Below are 21,943 nucleotides of genomic sequence, written 5' to 3' on the forward strand. Positions count from 1 at the left end.
GAGATTTCATCACAATTTTTCAAAAGCTGCAACCTCTGACCTGTCAGATGACAATAGTGATTATTCTGTGGTCTTAGGTAAAGCATCCATGATGCTTCCCCAACAAACAAACACATACATACAGAATTTAAACATATACTAACTTCCTCTAAAAGTAAATTTTTCTTTAAATAGTCATAAATGTTATGACTAACAAAAGATTAGATTTTCTATTAGAAATCAGGACTAATTAATAGAAAGTAAACCAGTGTTTAATAACGGTTTACCCACGCATTTCCTCTTTGCCTAAAACAGGAAGAGGAAGTACACTGAACATCTAATGCTGCATGTTTTGCATGTCAATGCACTGGTGTGCACTGATATTATACTGTAGCGCCTCCTAGTGTATATAATCTTTATTATTACATTTTTTTAATTATTATTAAATATATAGGCTACACACAGAGTCAAAATTACTGTAATTGATGCTACATTAAAATGTAAACATTTGTGATTTCGGCATAATTATGACCATATACAGTAATTTTGCAAAAACCCAGCTTATAAAAGTAAGCTTTTTGGCAAAAATTTTGGCAAATACTAATTTCCCTTAGTTTGCACGCAGTATTGCACTAACAGAGCCACAAACCAGTGATCTAGGATTGTTACTTTCAACACATTCCCACACACTGCCTGATCACTGTGAATAGCAACATGAATTTCATTCGCCCCACACTGCAAAAGGTGCCGGCAGCTATGCACTGAATGGTTTAGACTAGACTGAAAAATGACTCAATGTCTGGAAATTATCTAATGTTATGCAAGGGAAAAAATATGTGCTGTGCAGATCTCCAAAGAAAATAAATATGCAAAGGGCAACACATCAGTCAATTCTTTCTGCAGAGCCTTTTCAAACCTTATTTACTCAGCAGTTGACCTATGGATTTTTTAGGCACCTTATAAACTGCATGCATGTCTTAAGTAAATTACAAATGTTTTAACTACAGTAATACTGAAAGTTGTCTTGTGTTCAAGTTCTGTGTTTTACCAGAAATGGAGATGAGTAGGCAATCCAGCTCTCCAGAGGAAGAAGGCATAGAGGCGCTCCAGATGTTTTAAGCCCCTCCTCTCGCTCCACTCTTTCTCTAAACATTCCAGCCAAGTCAATTCCTCTGCATGAGGGCTTTTCCTCTCCGACCTGTCATATACACACACACACTCACTGTTTCAAGACAGTCACCTCTGCTCCTTAAGATGAGAGCCCTACAGCTCCTCGTCCTCTTTCTTTTTGGCCTGGCTGGGGCACAGCAGCAGGCACTTATGGACTACTTGGAAAGAAGACTCCTTGCCATTGAGGTAAGAACGACAATGCTTTCCCATTCAGACCCTGGCCTCCAGACAGCAGTTGGCAGGGATCTAAAGATTAGTGAGAGGAGTAAAAAAGTAGAGCTTGTAAAAACAATAGACTGAATTTCAACTAAGCAGAGTTATTTGTTGTGCAGTCACTTGGTTTGCAACACTAAAATCGAGCTTCTGAGGTGGTAATGCATTTTCTCAGTGGCATTTCTATTAGTTTTACAAATGACCTCTTGGATAAGGAAAACATTGCGGTGGAGCGACAAAAAAGTGCCAGGGAGAGTACTGTACTATATTTGTGCTATATAGGTTTTGTGGGAGAAAATCAAATCATTTCCCTCCAAAGCCTTTAGCCCCTTTGTACCCTGTTTTGCGTGCATGATGAAATACTCCCTCTGCGTCTTGGGTTTAGCCACATGAAAGAAATTTTGTTTTCTGCTCTGCTCCGTGCTGAGTCTGCACTTCAGTCATCTCATGTTATTATGCTACTACACTTCTCTTCGTCTTTTTCCTTCCACTGAGTCACAAATAATAAAAAAAATAAAACATTTGCTGCCAAAGGTTGATCCATCTGCAGTGTAAATGATGCTGTTTCAATGCCAAAAGCCTGCAGCTTTTAAGGAAGGGTTTATCTTTGAATAATTTACACTCGAGACACTGCCCAACACTTAAGCATGCTTAAGTATGCACACTTATGGTTTGAAATGTGCGAATGTCTCTCTGTAACCGTTTGGCACGATTCGACACGGATGATGATTAACCATTTAAATATCAGATACTTCACATTAACTGTTTTACTCAGCGGTCTTGCTGCGTAATGTAATGTAATCTAAATGTCCATCTGGAGGATTCAGCAGATATAGTTAAAGATGCCTAATTCAAACCGTCTTGAGGTTTGTTTTTGTTTATTTGTTCACCGGCAGGACCGCATCTCCATGTGGCACGAGCAGACCAGCCGCTATGCCTCCGAGCTGCGTGAGTTCAAGCAGCAGATGGTATCACAGCTAGAGGGCCTGGACAAGACCAAGGAGGCGCTGAGGAGCGAGCTGGACACAGTGGGGACGCGAGTAGATCGGGTCGAGAGAGAAATGGACTACATGGAAACGCAAAATGGTGCGCAGCCTTGTGTGGACGTGGACGAAAAGCTGGTGGAACAGCAGGTGACTGTTATCAAGGAGAGGAACAAAGCCAAATACTCCAAGCTTACAGGTATTACGGTTTAAGGAGTTCTGGTGTTGTAAGAAATTATCTTAAAAAGTGAGTTGGGGGGGTATCTAAAGCTATTTTATGCATTCTGACTAATACTAAACCAAGGCGAAATGTCAAAAAGCAGTTGGCATAAGAAGGGGAACAATCTCGCTTTATTTCTTTAATAGGCAATTTCAGTGCAGGAAGTACAGTGAAATTCCTTATATGGGCATTTTCGGAATAGCGCAATGAATCAAAGAAGTGTGTTGTTGTTTATAAGTCTTGTTCAGCTTCCCAAAGAATGACCCCGGATTGTTTGTGCAGCAGGGTTTGTGTGTGTGTTTGTTTAATGCTGAATTTCGTTGAAATGGGGTGGTCCCAACCGGGTCATGAGTCGATAAGTAAAACTGCATGAAATACTTCATACCATATAGTACGCGAAAAGCAGTAGGCGAGGCGAGTAGTATGTCCGAATACATAGTATTCGAAAAACAGTATGCGAAAAGTACCCGGATGACCTACTACTTCCGGTTAGATTTTGCAGTGTGCATACGATGGACACTTCACTATCCCATGATGCCGCGGGAGAGGAGTTATCCAAGGAAGAAGAAGAGGCATGAGGCTGTTTTCGCGCTGAAATGACATGACGTGATGACGACGTATGTCACGTGATGTAGCAACATGGCAAATGTAGTACGTCCGAATCTCATTCATACTCAGGGGCGCCGCTAGCAATTTTGGGCCCTATGAAAGAATAGGGGGTCAGGCCCCCACTATACCCATTTCGCACCAAACATACAATCCAACCTACTGTAGCTATTCAAACTCTTTGTCTGTAATTTAATAATACAGAACTATTTATTTTGCTATTGTTATGACCACAATTATCAGTATTTATAGACACCTACAATGACTGAAACTAAGATAATTTATTGTGCAATGTAAATTTAATTGAAAAATACAGTACATTAATCGAATATTCAGAGAAAATGCAACATTCTTAAAGATTAAAGATAAATGTGACCATGCCTGTGAAAACCCAGCTGAAGTATTTCTTTGTGATTTACTGTTTTCCACATAAATTCATCCCACATAATGTAAAGAACATTTTGTGAAAATATAAACTTGATATCTTTAATATTGACTGAGTAATGTCATGTCAGCGATTGAAATCAAAGTGAAATTAATGCTTGAAATTAAACTGTGATGCTTTTATTTCACAATAAGATTTGAGACTTTAGTCTGATTTTCACAGGCAGTCTCAGTGACATACTGTATACTTGAGCTGTTACACACATCAATAACATTGTAACATTTAACAAAATGGCAAACAACAACAATGCATCTTTTCTATACAGTTACCTTATGCCTCAAATAAGACTGGGTAAAAAATGCTTGACCAAAGCCTGTATTATAATTATTAGCATTATTTATAAGGTAAAGAACAAGTTTCACACACCAGCAGCTTCAGTAAAGCAAAAATAACGACAGATCATTGAAACTGTGAACTTGAGAAAACAGCTATACTCGTAAATGACTCTTCAGACTGTTTTTTATCAACGGGACTCTAAAATGAAATGAATGACAACTATAGCAGATTGCAACATAGATTTCCATTGATTTCTTAAAACTGTTGCAAGGTGAGAAGCTTTAATATACATAACGCTTAGGTTACTCACGTAACCCCGGTTCCCTGAAATAACGGGAACGAAGCATTGCGTCAGTTTGCTGACGCTATGGGGGGAAACTCCTGTTTACTCCGTGATTGAAGCCTATTGGTTAACGTCTGTAGAAAATACAGACCAATGACGTTTGAGCCCGCGCGGGGGCGTGGCACACGTCCCTATATAAGCCGGTGAAATACGTCAAGAGCTCATTATTATTCGACTGAAGCGCGCAGCCGAATAACACTCGCTGCATAGACGTTAGTAGCACGGCCAGCGACGCAATGCTTCGTTCCCGTTATTTCAGGGAACCGGGGTTACGTGAGTAACCTAAGCGTTCCCTTTCAATACGGTTCACTTCGCATTGCGTCAGTTTGCTGACGCTATGGGGGAACGTAATCCCATCCCGCCGTGCATACACAACGGACTGAGGTGCCCTTACCGGAGAGACACTGCATGTGGCCCTAACCCAGCATATACATAGCTCTAGCGAGCGCAAGTGTAAGCACCATATATGAGACAGTAATACGCATACAGTGAAGTTTCTAAACGCACCATGATGCATATACAATAGAGCACAAGACGGCGGGTTCTCTGAGCGCGCCGCGAGCTGTGCATGAATTATTAATAGGTAGCCATGACGGTGAGCTAACAACGCACCGTGAAGGCATACAGAAACGCAGTCGCGTGAATCATTAAGCCGATAAGACCTGTGCTTGTAAGGCAGGGACATCCAGGCTATAAAATCTGACAAACGTAGACGGCGAGGACCAGCCGGCCGCGTTACAAATGTCAACGATAGAAATCCCCGTAGACCAAGCCCAAGATGAAGCCATACCCCTCGTGGAGTGAGCTTTTAAACCAACTGGACAATGTTCATTCAGGGAGGCGTAAGCCAAAGCAATGGCTTCGACGATCCATTTAGATAGCCTCTGTTTAGTGAGCGGCATACCTAAGGAATGTTGCGCGAAGCTTACGAACAGCTGATCTGACTTGCGGTATGAGGCAGAACGGTCCGTGTATATTCTTAACGCTCTGACGGGGCAGAGCGTGTTCGGGGTTTGTTCGCCGTCCACCGTCGGAAGGGCGAGAAGTGAAACCACCTGAACTCTAAATGGCGTGGTCAAAACTTTAGGAATGTATCCCGCTCTCGGTCTAAGGATCACTTTGCTATCGTTAGGACCGAATTCCAGACACGACGGGTCAATTGAAAACGCGTGTAAATCGCCCACTCGTTTAACCGATGCCAACGCCAGGAGGAGAGCGGTTTTAAACGAGAGAGCGCGCAGGTCAGCCTGTTCGAGGGGCTCGAAAGGGGGACCGCGCAGCGCTTTCAGGACCGTGGACAGATCCCAAGACGGGACCGTGTTAGGTCGCGGTGGGTTTAGTCTGCGAGCGCCTCTGAGGAATTTAATGATGAGATCATGTTTTCCCACGGTGCGACCGGCGATAAGGGCGTGATTCGCCGTTATCGCCGCCACATACACTTTAAGCGTCGAGGGCGCGCGACCGCTGTCCAGCATTTCCTGCAGAAAGGAGAGAATATGCTCCACTTCACAGGTGTTTGGGTTTAAGTCTTTCGTCGTGCACCAGTCAGAAAAAATAGACCACTTTTGAGCGTAAAGGCGCCTGGTAGATGGGGCCCTAGCTTCAGTTAGAGTATTTAACACTCGTCCTGAAAGGCGTGATGGTTGCCGTTCAGAGACCAAACGTGTAGATTCCATAGCTCCGGCTGTGGATGCCATATCGTCCCTCTCGCCTGAGATAGGAGGTCTTTCCTCAGCGGTACTGGCCATGGTGCTGATGTTTTCAGCTGCCATAGGTCGGGGAGCCACGGTTGATTGTGCCAAAACGGGGCGACCAGAATTATCGCGCATTTCGTCTCTCTTATCCTCTGAAGGACCTGTGGTAACAGAGCCACCGGAGGAAAAGCATACAGAAGACACGCCGGCCATGCTTGCGACAGGGCATCGTGATGTCTCGAGAAGAAGATCGGGCAATGCGCGTTCTCGTCTGATGCAAACAGATCGATCTCCGCCCGGCCGAAGACGGTCCATATTCTCTCGACCGTCTGAGGGTGCAGTCTCCATTCTCCCGGCGGCGGACCGTTGCGCGAGAGAATGTCTGCACCCGTATTGGCTACACCCGGTACGTGAGTCGCCTTTAACGAACGTACGTTCGCGTGAGCCCATAATAAAAGCCGTTTCGCCAGCCTGGATAGGGAGCGAGATCTCAGCCCTCCTTGGTGGTTTATGAACGAAACCACCGTCATACTGTCCGACCGCACTAGAACGTGTTGATGTTGGAGTTTCGGTCGAAAGTGTCGTAGCGCCAAGATAACCGCCCACATCTCGAGGTGGTTGATATGTAGCTGAGACAACTGGTTGTTCCACGCACCGAAGGCGAGCTCGCCGTCGCAGTGAGCGCCCCAACCCGTCGCAGACGCATCCGTAGTCACCACTTTCCTCCTGCTCACGGAGCCGAGCTCCGTGCCCGAGAGGAAAAGGTGAGGGGATGTCCATATCGAAAGCGCTTTCACGCAGCTGTACGTGATTTTGATTAATAAGCGGCCCGACAACCAAGCACGGGGCGGAACTTTCGCTTTCAACCAAAACTGAAGCGGCCTCATGAACAGCATTCCCAACGGTATTAGTGGGGATGCTGCTGCCATCAGACCCAGCATTTTTTGGAATCGTTTGAGAGGGAGATGTGAACCCGCTTTGAACGATGCCGCCTCGCGTCTGACCGTGAGCGCGCGTTCCTGTGTAAGCCATGCCCGCATCTTTAATGAGTCGAGCGTCGTGCCTAAGAACGCGATTCGCTGCGTGGGGGTGAGCAAACTCTTCTGGAGGTTGATTTTGAACCCCAAATTCTCCAAATGCTGGAGTACAACGGTCTTGTGCGCAGTAATTTCCCTCTCTGACTGTGCTAGAATAAGCCAATCGTCGAGGTAATTCAATATGCGGATGCCGCTCTGTCTGAGAGGGGCGAGAGCCGCATCCGCACATTTGGTAAATGTGCGTGGTGCCAGAGATAATCCGAAGGGCAGGACTTTGTACTGGTATGCTGTCCCGTCGAACGCGAATCTTAGGAACGGCCTGTGACGTGGCGCTATCGGAATGTGAAAGTAAGCGTCTTTCAGATCCACTGATATGAACCAATCGCCCGGTCGAATTAACGCCATGATTCGTCTGGCTGTAAGCATTTTGAACGGCCGTTTGGCAAGAGCGCGATTCAAAACGCGTAGATCCAATATCGGTCTGAGGCCGCCGTCTTTCTTTGGAACGAGAAAATAACGACTGTAAAAGCCTGATTCGCTTTGATCCGCCGGGACCGTCTCTATCGCGTCTTTTAGTAATAAAGAACGCACCTCTTCCCTGAGGATCTGTACACGATCGTCTGGGACAGTGGTGTAGAGAACGCCGCGAAACCGGGGTGGTCTCCGGGCGAATTGAAGTGAATAACCGTGTTGGATTACGTTTAGAATCCAGCCCGGCATACCGGGGGTGGATTGCCAAACGTGAAATTTGACGGCGAGCGTCGATATGCTTATGGACGTTAAGCCGTGTGTGTGTGTTTGTGTGTACAGAGGAGGAAATTTGCTCTTTTTGTGAAAAGGTAAAAATTTTTGTTTCGCTGTTACAGCGAGGGTGTGTCCAGCGCCCGAGGGGACTGAAACACGCAGAACTTTCGAGGGCGGGCCGGCCGAAGCGGGACCAGAGCCTCTTTTCCTCCTCAGACTCTCTTCAGGGAGGCGGCGCCGGCGTCGGGTCCAGCGTAATCCGAGGACGGGGACCGCGGCGTCGAGGCGGGCCAGCCGGTCGTGCAGGACGCTGGCGCTTGACCTCCGGTTCAGCTCTCTGCTGGGGCTGAGCTGGTGCTGGCTTAGGGCGTTGAGCTGGCGGCGGTTTTGGGCGGCCGGTCTCAGACGCTGAGGCAGATCGTTTTGGTAGAAAATGCCGCATAGCCTGCGACGATTTCTGTGCCTCAGTGAAGCGCTGGGTGAACCCCTCCACAGCGGAGCCGAAGAGCCCCGACGGTGACACGGGCGAGTCAAGAAGGGCAACCCGATCCGTGTCCTTTATCTCCGTCAAGTTCAGCCACAGATGTCTCTCCAGAACAACCAGGCTGGCCATGGCTCTTCCTACAGCCTGAGTGGCGACTTTAGTGGCGCGAAGGGCCAGATCAGTCGCGCTGCGCAGGTTCTGAAAGGTCGACGGGTCCGGACCTGCCTCGTCCATGTCACGGAGGAGTTTTGCCTGGTATACCTGCAGCACCGCCATCGTATGGAGAGCGGATGCAGCGTGGCCGTCGGCGGCGTAGGATTTCGACGCCAGGGTCGATGTCAGGCGACAGGGCTTTGATGGGTGGTTCAACTTCGCCCTCCATCCGCCGGCTGAAGACGGGCAGAGATGGGCGGCGACAGTTTCCTCGAGCGGCGGCATCTTGGAGTAGCCGTGTTCGTCGGCGCCGTCCACTACGGAGAGGACGTGGGAGACGGCGCTCTGAGCTCGGGTGGAGTGGGGAGCACGCCAAGATTTGGTGAGCTCCTGGTGAACCTCAGGGAAAAACGGCGCCTGCCGTTGGCGGGATGATTGACGGCGCCCGGGCTGCAGAAACCATTCGTCCAACCGGCTGAGTTGAGGCTCTGACGGCGGCGACCACTTAATGTTGAGCTCCGCCGTAGCTTGCGTCAAGATGCGGATGAGCTCAGAGTCGTGAGGACGCGACTCGGTAGGTTCATCAGCGGCGGCTGCGTGGGCGTCGTCATCCGAAGCCGCCCAATCCTCTAACTCCTCAGAGGATGACATCACTTCCAAGTTGTCACCGGACCCAAAGGAAACCATGCCGCTAGCACTCGGCAGGGGGCGTAGGTCCTCATGGGCGAAGGTGACAGGGTGACGGCGGGGAGACAGAGCACGCGGGGGATGAGCCGGCGTGGACTCGGTCTCAGGGCGTCTTCCAGCTTCACGGCTCCGCTGCTGTTTAGGCGGGAGAGCACGGGAAGCCTTCCGTTTGATCTCGGATGATGGCGCCGTTGTTGCTGGCATGCCGTCTGTCGCCCAGTATAGTCTTGAGTTTGTTTGTTTTAACCTCTTTTTTACTATGTTTAACACAGTGTGCTTCACCAGTATTAACCTATGATCGATGTACTCTTTTAAATTTGGAAGATATCTCATCTAAGTTGTTTAAAAACCCGGTCACCAGCTCTCACAATGCTCCACCTCCCTTTCTGATGTCGATTCCTGACTGTATACGCCGGTGGCCGTGTTCTCTACCGTGTAGAAGGCGTAAGAGACGACGTGGAAGACGGAGCGGCCTTGCTGTTAAGTTAAAACGCTACCTGCTACTCCATGGGGAGTCGCGTTTTAAACTGGGGCGTTTCGCGAAAGACCTGTCTGGGAAATGTTACCTCCGTTGGCGTTCTTTGGAACCAGTACACGGTTGGATTATCCCTGTGTTTCCCACGTTGCTGGAGCCGCTCCCGGTTTTCCGTTCACATCGACCTTTGCGTAGGGGAGTTTGTCCGGGCAATCTTCGGCCGCTGCCTCGGGCAAAACAGTCTGTGGTTTCTCCAGGACTCCCACCGCAGCTAAGGATGGCTTTGATCAACGCCAGATCGGTAATGAACAAGACTTTCATTATTAATGATTTTTTCTCTGCTCACCACCTAGATCTTCTCTTTCTGACTGAAACTTGGATTTCTCCTGGGGATATTAGCGCCTTTTCCGAAATGCTTCCGTCTAAGTGTTTGTTCTTTAACTCTCCTCGTACAACGGGACGAGGTGGAGGTTTGGCCTCCATATATAAAGACATATTTTCCTGCCGTCCCGTGGCTTCTAACGATTACAACAGTTTTGAACTTCAGTTGTTTACATTGGAGCTTTATGACTCTGTTCTGGTTGCACTGATTTATCGTCCCCCGAAGCCCAATGCGGACTTTTTAATAGACTTTGCTGATTTTTTGGGAGATATCATTCCAAAACATGATAAACTCCTGATTGTAGGAGATTTTAATGTCCATGTCTGCTGTGTAGCAGATTCATTAGCAAAGGAATTCATTAACTTACTAAATGCCTTTGATCTGACGCTTCAGGTCAATGTACCGACCCATCAGCATGGCCATACACTGGATTTAGTATTAACATATGGTTTTTCTCTGAGTGACCTAGAGGTGTGTGAAAATGGTTTCTCTGACCATAAGACTATTATGTTTATGTTTCCATCCTTTTTTAATGCTGTTATACCAGTGTCTTCATTTCGCCAGTCCCGGCATATCACACCAGCTACAAGAGAAGCCTTTTGCTCAGCGTTTAATGAAGGGAAGCAACAATCAGACGATTTTAACTGTGTTTTGAGTGCTGAAGAGCTTCTCTTCAGGTTTAATTCCATCTGTGCTAATGCTCTAGATCAAGTGGCACCTTTAAAGACACTACACAATAAACCAAAATCTGAGCCTTGGCTAAATGATTCGACTCGCTCTCTAAGGCAAAACTGCAGGAAATTTGAGCGAAAATGGAGAAAGGACAGACTTCAGGTTTCACTACAAATGTTCAGAGACTCATTAACTAATTATCAAAAAGCTGTGAAAACAGCTAAATCTATCTACTTCACTGAACTGCCACAAACCAAGAACTCTTTTTAATGTTTTAAATGCTGCTATCAACCCCTCCACTGGATTCACGACTGAGGCATCTACGCTTTCATGTGAAGACTTTCTTCAGTTTTTTGTACAAAAGACACATGATTTAAGAATGGGGATAAACCCAGTTCTGACTGACCCCTCAACTTTCTCCAGATGCACTGCTGTTCTTAATTGCTTTAATTCTGTTACAGATGACTATTTGATAGAAATAGTGGAACACCTCAAAGCATCAGGTTCTCCAGCTGACGTGATGCCCCCTTCTTTCCTTAAACAAGTTATCAATGTGGTTGGTCCAAATTTATTGATATTGATTAATCAATGCTTACAAATAGGCACGATCCCAGAGTTGCTAAAACATGCAACGGTTCGCCCCCTGCTTAAAAAACAGGGCATGGATCCGACTATTTTAGCAAATTTTAGGCCCATCTCAAATTTGTCTTTCATTTCAAAAATTATAGAGAAAACTGTTTTTGATCAACTGCAATCTTTTTTAGCTGACAATTTGATCTTTGAGGTTTTTCAGTCTGGGTTCAGAAAACATCATTCTACTGAAACTGCATTGTTGAAGGTCTCAAATGATATATTGTTAACATGTGACTCAGGCAACTATGCTGTTTTATTGCTTTTAGATCTTACTGCTGCATTTGATACTGTCGATCATGCTATACTTATTGATCGACTGGAATATTGTGCAGGCATTACTGGCAGTGCCTTGAAGTGGTTTAAATCTTATCTTACAAATAGAACCTTTTCAGTTAAGCTAGGAGACTATACCTCGAGTAAAGCTGCAATAACTTGTGGAGTTCCTCAAGGGTCCATTCTGGCTCCCATTCTTTTTTCTCTATATATGCTTCCACTTGGTTCCATCTTTAGGAAATATGGGCTGTCCTTTCACTGTTATGCGGATGACACACAAGTTTATCTGCCGCTAAAACGGAATTTTGATGGAATGAATGCACTGATGGCCTGCTTAAGTGATATAAAGAAATGGTTGTCGCTAAACTTTTTACATTTCAATGAGGACAAAACTGAAATTATTGTTTTTAAACCATCTGATTCTGTTACTATTGCCAATCCAAATCTGGGTGTATTATCATCATATGTTAAGCAACATGTAAAAAATTTGGGTGTGGTATTTGATGAACATATGAAATTTGAGAGACAGATTAATACTGTAGTCAAATCTTCTTTTTTTCAACTGCGGCTTCTGTCTAAAGCAAAAACCTTTCTTTCTTTTAAAAATCTTGAGAAGGTGATTCATGCGTTCATTACCTCTAGATTAGACTATTGTAACTCATTGTATGCTGGGATTAGTCAAACAGCTCTATCTCGATTACAACTGGTTCAGAATGCGGCAGCCAGACTTCTGACTAAAACTCATAAACGGGAGCATATCACTCCAATCTTACAGTCCTTACATTGGCTGCCTGTGCGCTACAGAGTGGATTTTAAAATTTTATTAATTGTGTTTAAGTCGCTAAATGGGCTGGCCCCCTCTTACATATCTGATCTACTGATTGAACGAAGTGACACAAGATCTCTACGGTCTTCCAATCAGAGACTCTTGACTATTCCTAAGACAAGGCTGAAATGCAGGGGCGATCGTGCTTTTACATCAATCGCTCCAAGACTTTGGAACAAGTTGCCCATCTCTATTAGACTGGCTCCCTCTGTGGCAAATTTTAAGTCACGATTAAAAACATACTTGTTTGATAAAGCTTTTATATCTGGTTGAGGTACTCTGTCTTTTCTTTTATCTTGTTTTATATTTTATACATTTTATTTTACATATTTTATTATTTTTAAATATTTTTACATTACGGTTGATGTGTTTTACTTTATTCTGAGTTTGTTTTTTTGTTTTTTTTCTCTAATTGTGCGAGTGTTTGGTGTATCTGTTGTAAAGCACATTGGTCAACCTGTGTTGTAGAAATGGTGTTTTATAAATAAATTTGACATTGACATTGACATTAAAGATCTCGAGGCGGGAGCGCAGCACCGCGATAGGAAGGAGCTCGCAGTGGGCGCAGCCCGCCTCAGCGAGTACGGCCTCGGCGTGGGCAGGACCCAGACAGATGACGCACTCCTTGTGGAAATCCTCCACAGGCAAAGGGGCTCGGCAGGAGCCGCAATGCCGAAGCGACATTATCTCAACGCGCTTCTGCTCTTTTAGATAACTCTTTTTAGTTTCACCGGAAAGCGGCAGGGGAACACGCTGGTGTGTTGTAGTCCGCTGCAGTGCTTGGATCGACGGCGAGTAAGGGCTTCTTCTTCGGAGCAGCGAGAAGGTTCGCGCTGAAGGAGAAAAGTAATGAGCTCTTGACGTATTTCACCGGCTTATATAGGGACGTGTGCCACGCCCCCGCGCGGGCTCAAACGTCATTGGTCTGTATTTTCTACAGACGTTAACCAATAGGCTTCAATCACGGAGTAAACAGGAGTTTCCCCCCATAGCGTCAGCAAACTGACGCAATGCGAAGTGAACCGTATTGAAAGGGAACTGGACTAGTTTAGCCTTCAGTTTTATCACAATCAACTCGATTCACGACTGCATAAAAATACTTCCTTGGCATATTGCGTTACAAAACATTGAAGTGTGTAACCGATCGCATTTCTAATTTATGTTAATTAGATTATACGGGCTATGTTAATTAAAACAGCTTATAAGGGCTGACTTCGCGTTAGAATCATAACATAAAACAGAGAACGTATATCGCTTTGTGCTTTTTTAAACTGAGGTGAACAGAGCGAACTTTACAGTGGAAAGAAAACTGCATTGTATTGATCCAGCGTCACATTGTGTAAACTGCATTTATAGTAAGGAAGTGCACATATGCAGATATCATAGGAAATAGCAGTTAATACACACACCTTGTTCTCTTCTGAAGTTCACGCGCACTGGAGACTGTGGATTAAAGACGGCGCTAAAACGCAGAGTAAAGACGGGGCGGAGCTAAGAGGGCTCAGCTTAAGGGGGTTGCGTTTGCGGCACAGTCCTTGGCTGGGGCCCTCAAAAGTTCATGGGCCCTTAGAATCGTCCTAACTTTTCCCCCCCTTACGGCGCCCCTGTTCATACTACCAGGATTCATACTATACAGTAACTACTGTTTGAACAGCAAGTAAGTAGGTACTTCATCTAATTCAGTACCTACTATACAGTATGCGGTTTCTTTATCTGACAAAACTTTGGGCCTTTTTTACTCCTGGTTACTTCATGTGTTTTCTCTGATCGGATAGCTATCTGATTTGTTAAAACCACATATATTGTCACATAAATGCGTCTTGGGCTGGCAAAACGTATATGAATCCGATCTTCTACTTCCGCGAAAAATGCAAATACAATATTCATTACTCCGCCTTAAAAACGTTTATGCAACAAAAGGCAGCACTTACTGTATGTTGTAGCCAACTGTATGATGGGTAGGGGACGCGAGTCTCTTTGCTTGACATGAACTGGAGCGCGCAGTACAAAGCAGCAGGAGAGTGAAGGCGCTGTGATTTAACGTACAGGTCCATGATGGGGAAAGCGCTCACAAAACTCTCTATAAAGTTTTCTTTCTTTGTTTAATGTCATTGGACTCTTTTATTGTTTCTAGGAAACTTTTTTTACCCGCTGTCGTCGCTCCATAAAGCAACGACCGTGTCGTCTATGTTTGTTTACCTCAGTTTGAAGTTTGTTAACTTCCGGGTGGCGTGCTTACGTTTGGGAGGAGTTATGCACTGACATATGTTTTTAGCATAATGAATAAAATGTTTTAACAATACATTCAAAGTCATCTGAACAAATGAAAGAGAAGAGAGAAAGGAGAAAATAAATTCCAAAACTAATTATAGTACATGAAAGATCTCATCATATTTCTTACAAAAATACATTTTTTGTTATTAATTAGTCTTAGTGATTTAATTAAATGTTCTACTTCACGTATTTTCTTGAGAAATATTTGTTTGTGAAAATAGATTTTGTCAAAATATTCTAAAGATTTTTTATTTTCAAAAAAAAACCCCATCTTTGATATTCATAAATAACAATTCACATTATTAAACAAACAAACAAAAAAACAATAGGAACTCAAATCTTTTCAGATAAGTGTTGAAACATTGCATGATAAAAATTTATTTCACTTCTTTCGCTTTATTTGGTATACAGAATTTATATGGTAATAACTATGCTTTAATATTATCTATTTTAGAACTCCCAAAAATTTCCCTTTTGGAGAAATTGAGGCTGACATATGGTTTCATTAACAAATTACACTTTCGTCTGAAATGCGTCCCAGACCACCTCCTGAAGTGGTTTGAGCGATCGGATTTAAATCCTTCTCAAAAACGTTTCGGAAGGTCTTCACGCGTGAAGTGACCAGGTGTAAAAAGCCTTTGGATATATGAAGGATGTAATACTACTCTGTAGGTACTCAAGATTTATTTATTTATTACTTAACCTTTATTTTTCCAGGAAGGTCCCATTGAGATTAAAGAATTCTCTTCTTTCAGGGAGTCCTGGCCAAGATAAGAGTTTCATATAAACACATTACACACAAAGCAAATTCTTAACAAGCAAAACAAAAAAAAAACAATAATTATAAATATAAATTAATTAAAAAAGATTTACATGAGATAAGCAGAAACAGCGTGTGTTATTTGAGTTTTAAATCCCCCATGAAATTAATATTAAACTTCTTTAATTAAAACATACGGAAGATATAAGTATTCAAAAGCTACAGTTTGACATTCAGTAGACTAGAAATACAGCAGTCTTGAAGATTGATGCTGTTATGGTGCCATTTTATAGATTTTTACATTGATTGTATGAAAAAAACAGCAAATCTGACATTATACTAAACTAATCTAAAGACTAAATCAAAGTCATACAGGATTACAACAACATCAAGTTGATGAAAATGATGACAGGAATTAGATTTTTGGGTGAATTATGCTTTTAATATTCATCTTAAATGCAGTATTATGCAACCATTTTTAGAAAGATTAAGGTTTAAGAAGCTGTTAGTGGGATGAGGCCTTATGGATAAGTGATGATGAAGATGACGATACTCACAATCATCACTGTAAAGTTTCAACAAAAGAGTTTTTATTGTATCTAGAACTTGGGGCCAGATGGGAGCAGTTCAAATTCCGGATGGAGCACATGAGAAGGATTCACGTTTATTTTCTTTGCCTGTTTGAGGATAATTTTGTTAAATGTAGGCTGAGTGACCCTTAAATCTCAGTTGAACCATCTGGTTGGTGTATAAACTCACACCAATCATCTTCCTCGTTCACGGTTCACCTGAGACCTACGGGTAACTGTCAGATTACCCAAGTAAGCAGATATGGCATACAGGAAGCTGAATTCAATAAAGTCTTGATAAAACAACAACATAACCTTTCGGCAACTCCAAAAAGCCTGACCCTACATTTTTTGTCGCAAGTCCCACACTAAACTGAATAAAGGTACACTATAAGCTCACAGTGATAAATCTGTCACTGGGACAGTACCCTTTCAAAAAGTGTGCATATAAGAACCTCAAAAGTACAAATTGGTACCTCAAACGTACATAAATGTACCCAATTGGTACATTTTGGGACCTTTTTAATGGGTACCATCCTTACTGACAATGTAGATTACTGACAGTAAGTGTTTATATAAAGAAACCTGTGGCAGATTGTCAATCATAGCAAGCAACGCAAATGAAAAGGACAAAGATGGCTGTAGTATGAAGCTAAAGTCCTTATCCTTATGGCGATGACCCAGACAGCATCATCTGAAAATTATACCACAGCATTCCCTGGATAGTGACTCCTATGCTCATCATTAGTGTACAGTGTAAATAACAACAGGGAACACACACACCCCTAAGGGCCACCGATGCTAATAGCCCTGCACTCATGCATATAGCAAAGTGTCACAGAAACACTGAGAGATAAGATCATGCTATAATACAATAAATAGTTCAAATATTTCTTAAGCCCTTGTTTTGAAAGGGCTTAGATGTATTAAATAAAATGTATTATTATCTCATCATTAAGAAAGATGATAATTATACTCCTGGCGGATGAGTCGGATGCTTTCCGCATAGTGCCTTAATACTTTGGCAGCACTATATTGCATTTTCGTGGTAAATAGCCACACATCTGTTTAACATCTGATTAGATTGCCATTATGTGTTGTGCATTCCCATTAGGGTTTAGTGTTAAATCAGGCTTTAGTGGCAGGCAGATCTTAAGTAATCATTTGATAAAGTGCTGGATAAACTTTGCAAGAGAACAGAAAAGGGCAACTAAGGATCTAATTACAGCAAGCAAGACAAATTGCAAATGCAGTGGTGTACAATATTTGATATAATGATGTGTTATTAAAAATTGAGAAGGAGAATGGATGTGCCAACAAGGTATTATATAATACTTAAAGGGACAGTTCACCCAAAACTGAACATTATTACTGACCATCCGGTTGCTCCTGTATGCTGTTAAGGTCCATTAAGTAGGGGAGAGCGGGGCACAACACATTTTGGTTTTGGCTCAATTATTTCTAAAAATATTTGAGTTTTTATTAATTATTTTTTACACAAACAACACACACATCTCTGCAACAAATTAACATTTGAAGTTTGTTTTTAGTACTTACCATTCTTGGACAATAACACCAAACGTGACAGAAGTGCAAACGTTACAACTTACCCCATAGGTGGGGTTAATTGTAACAGTCAGGGGGTTAGTTGTAACACTTTTTAAAAATTAAGTTTGCAGGCAAATATTTCAATACTATTTTGTCTATATACTTGAAGTGGATATTGTTTATATATCTGGCTATAATAGACAGGTATCCACACTGTATTCATTCATTCAGCCCTTTTCTAACATTAGTTCAAATATAAATGGATACAAATGTCTAAATATGTGAGAAAAATTATGACAATTTTTTTTTTTAGATGGGACCCAGTCTGTAAATACCATACTACAGTTTCAAAATCAAATTCTGAGATAATGAGCATCAAAGTCTGTTTTTTATCCATTCATTTCATTATGATTTCAATTTTTGACGTGACTTTATTCAATCAATATTAAAGATATAAACAAAAATAAAATTTACACATGATTTTTGATAAGACAGGCACATTTATTTTGTTGGCAGTCAGCAATCATTTGTGTGTAGTCTATTTAAAACAACGGCAAGAATTACGCTAACGTTAGCGGTTTTCATGTTGTAAGTGCTGAGGGGTTAGTTGTAACACAGCGTTACAATTAACCCTGCTGGGTGAAAATATTTTCAGGAGATCGTCTTTTGGCAGCGTGAAAAAAATACCGGAAAAACGAAACGCTCAACCTTGTGCAACAATGTAAACAGTCCATGTTACAACTAACCCCATGTTAGTTTTTGCCCCGTACCCATACTGCATGCACCTATAGGAGGAAGAGACTATGGGGCCGTTTACATGAGAACTGCATTGTGCGATCCTGCAAGGATAAAACTTTTGAAGACTGGTTTCAAAGTGCAAGTTGTCGTCTCTGTGTAACTATGAAATTATGTGAATATGTAACGGTGATGTCATGCGCATGTGTAAATTCAGTCTATATAGGCATGCGCGAGTATAACCAAAATAACAGTAGCGGTCTACAGGACTGTGTTTGTGCTACTTAAGATACTGAGTTTATAAACCCTTCTCCAAAAGGTTTACAAAATGTTGGTGCTTCATTTTTTAGGGTCACTTTGTCCATCTCAACAAAGATGTTTTATGTTTATGTGACATTTTTCCCTAACGCAAAAACTTTTTACTACATCGTAAACATTCAAGTTGTTATACACTGATTATATAACATACTTCCTTATGTTTAGATTGTAGTGACATGATCTCCAGCATCAAAGCCATGAAGATACTCAAACGAGTGGGTGGCCCTAAAGGAGTGTGGACGAAAGACATGGGAGCAGCCAATGGCAAGGTGTATCTCTTAAATGGGACCGATGATAACACCTTGTACGAATTTGGTACAGTACGGGAGTTCACGTCCTCCCAAGGTCTATCTGCTGGCAAGACCATCGAGCTCCCCTCCGCCTGGCGTGGTGTTGGCCACGTAGTCTACAACAACCACCTGTACTACATGAAGGAGGGTGATGAAATGAAATTAATAAAGTTTGATCTTCAGAAAAGCACAGTTGTGGACAGCTCCGTTTTCCCCGCCAAAAACCAGCTCCCTGCTTACAGCCTGAATCCAGAGACCTTTATCGATCTGGCGGTAGATGAAGAAGGTCTTTGGGCTATCTTCGCCACGCAGGAGAATGAGAAGCACATCTCTCTTGCGAAGATAGATCCTAAAACGCTGGACATTGAACAGATGTGGGACACTCCTTGCGTAAGAGAAAACGCAGAGGCGGCGTTTGTGATCTGCGGTACCGTCTACGTGGTCTACAACTCCAAACTGCCCAGCCGTTCCCGAATCCAGTGCGTTTTTGATGTCAGCGATATGATCACGAATGATGATGCTCCAAATGTGTACTTTCCCAAGCGATACGGCACTCATTCCAGTCTCAAATACAGTCCGGTGGAGCAGCTGCTGTATGCTTGGGACGATGGCTATCAAATCCTCTACAAACTCCAAATGAAAAAGAAGCTGGAGGTCTAGAATGTGCAATGAAGACTGAATGGAGCAAAGCTAAAGAGGACATGCCCATGTATCTAATGCAACCCAGCTTAAATAGAATGAGTCACAGATCAATACGTTTTCAGTTTTGCACTTACAGACTGTAATAGGAAAGCGAAACGTATGATTGATTAGATACAGATTTTCTTAGGTTGCTTAGTAGAAATCTATGTATGTACTGAACTTCAGAAAATACTCTGTTTTAACCTAGTTTGCCTGGAGCAGAACTATTATAATGGTTTTATATTGTGAAACGTGCTGTTAATAAATGAGGATGTTTTTACAAAGTTAAATATTTTGCCCATATTATGTCCAGATCATTTGTTATAGCATGTCCAAAATGTCCCTATTTGGGTGGGAGCAAAAAAGTTTTTTATGTATGTACCTTTAAATGCAAATGAGCTGCTTTCCGTTAAAAATAGATCTGATTCCTTTAAATACAGCCTGAGATAGTAGTATCTTTAGCCGTATTAGTCCTACAAACACATTTAGAAAAGCTTTTGGGTAAAATAAACCAAGCAGTGAGTGGACGTGGGCGGGGCTTTGTTTTTGTGATGTCACATTAACAGCAAAATTAAAACAATATGTGTAATGAGACTGCTTTGGTTTAATGTGGATTAAAGAAGAAGGAGTGGTTAGTGTTGTTGTGTTCACACACTGCCAACACACATTTATGTCCAAATCTTATTAAAGTGGATTTTACATAATTTAGTTTAAATTACTAGGGCAAGACTCAATAACCTTTCATAAATTGTGACCATTCATTGTTGCTTACATGAATAAATAAAACACATAAATGAACATGAAATGACAGGAGAACATAACAGCAATTTCAGTAGAAGCAAGAACTTTAATCACACCTTTAAAGTACAAGGGGTTGTTCTGAAACAATTACTGTACATTACAAATAGATTTTTTTTATATAAAAGTGGAAAGTTGCCCTTCAGCACTGAATCAAGTAGCCTATTTCGTACAGAAACACCCATTTGATTCCCATTGATTACTCTTACAGTGGATTCCTGTCATGTTATCTGAACACCTCCAAGGTAACAAGAAAAATACAGAACAATGAACGTTTGTCACAGTTTATGCAGAATACGATTGAACAGAATTAAATATAACAGAATAAATACTTGTAATAAATTAAATATACGTAATGGTGGCATTTCAAGTCTTTATCAATCCAATTTCAGATACCTTTACATTTGGCATGCTGTCAACACAATCCCTGGTATTCATAATGATCTATACTTTACAAGCTACAGTTACTGCATTTTATGCATTTATTCCAGATGTACAGAAGGATACAGCTGTGCAGAATTTGACTAAAGAAAATCATAGCTGACTAAAAAAACTATATATACACACACACACACAGTATATGAAGGGTTTGGTTCCAAAACGCGATAAACGGCATTTAAAAAAAAAGAGTTACCGCCAAAATCAGTATTGTATCAGGTCAGTATTAAAAAGTAAATTCTTAAATTTACGGAAAATGCGTATTATTCTGTATTATCTGTGTTATTCCGTCATCTTTTCTCCCTTTTTTCCCCAAAATACCCTCCTTCTCTGCAGAATGCAATAAATCCGCTCAAACAAATCACAGGGCACCATTCCAAGCATTGTAAACAACAATGGCGGTGTGTTGAATACACACAGAATCCTAGTTTTCCTCATCTACTTTGTACTTTGACAAACAAACAAAAAGTAATACTTTTGTTGGCATTGAAAAACTTGTGGTGGTTTTCTGTGACAAGGAAGAAAAAGTAGGTCATCAAAATCGAATAATTTAAGTGAGAGGCACTCCAGCTGTTGCTTGTTCTCCCGACAGCATCAAACTTTTCTGATGCTAACACATTGACCCCAGGGGATCTTATTAAAAACGTTCCATTATTTTACTCGAAGCCAACGAAAATCGAGCAGGACCAAAACATTTTACAGCTGATCGTTGTCAAAAAAGTTCAGCAAACAGTAAGTGTTTTGATTAATGCCATTAATGTTAAATTTTTTCAATTCAGTGAAAGATGTCAAAATATGAATGCACATTTATATATTGATTCAATAGATTTATAGCATTTTGAAAATAAAAACTTGGATGGATTTATTGCATTTTGTGGAAAAAATAATCAGTTTTTATAATAAATCTTTGAAAATCAAATTATGAATTTGAATTTTTAATGTTATTATAACCTAAAGATGCTAATGTTGGTTTTTATCTTGTCACTTTCTTGGTATAGAAATCACATTTTTACCCAAAGTAGTCAAAATGGATTTATTGCGTTTTGGAACCAAACCCTTTATATATACTGTAACAGCAAATCTATGTCAACAATTGTTGTTCTAAACCTGTATGAATTTCTTTTTCTGATGAACAACAAACAAGATATTTGATAGATGATGGTAAGCCCACACTCGATTGTAACCATTGACTTCCATATTAGTAAAAACAAGTGGAAGTATTTTGATAAAGATGAAG

The 21,943-nt window shown here is 42.0% G+C and overlaps 1 protein-coding gene across 1 annotated transcript; it reads left to right on the plus strand.

Annotated features, from left to right (window-relative positions):
• Positions 1-1,118: 1,118 nt before the first annotated feature.
• olfml3b (olfactomedin-like 3b) lies at positions 1,119-21,172 on the plus strand. Its single transcript, XM_065241302.2, has 3 exons — positions 1,119-1,335; positions 2,259-2,544; positions 18,665-21,172. The coding sequence occupies exons 1-3, from the start codon at positions 1,156-1,158 to the stop codon at positions 19,447-19,449; spliced, it is 1,251 nt and encodes a 416-aa protein (XP_065097374.1). The 5' UTR covers positions 1,119-1,155; the 3' UTR covers positions 19,450-21,172.
• Positions 21,173-21,943: the final 771 nt, after the last annotated feature.

This window comes from Paramisgurnus dabryanus, chromosome 14 (genome assembly GCF_030506205.2).
Source record: "Paramisgurnus dabryanus chromosome 14, PD_genome_1.1, whole genome shotgun sequence".
Lineage (NCBI taxonomy): Eukaryota > Metazoa > Chordata > Actinopteri > Cypriniformes > Cobitidae > Paramisgurnus > Paramisgurnus dabryanus.

Coding starts and splice junctions, on each gene's coding strand:
- olfml3b (XM_065241302.2), top strand. CDS start 1,156: ATGAGGGCTTTTCCTCTCCGACCTGTCATATACACACACACACTCACT. Junction 1,336..2,258: donor GAAGACTCCTTGCCATTGAG/GTAAGAACGACA, acceptor GTTCACCGGCAG/GACCGCATCTCCATGTGGCA. Junction 2,545..18,664: donor CAAATACTCCAAGCTTACAG/GTATTACGGTTT, acceptor CCTTATGTTTAG/ATTGTAGTGACATGATCTCC.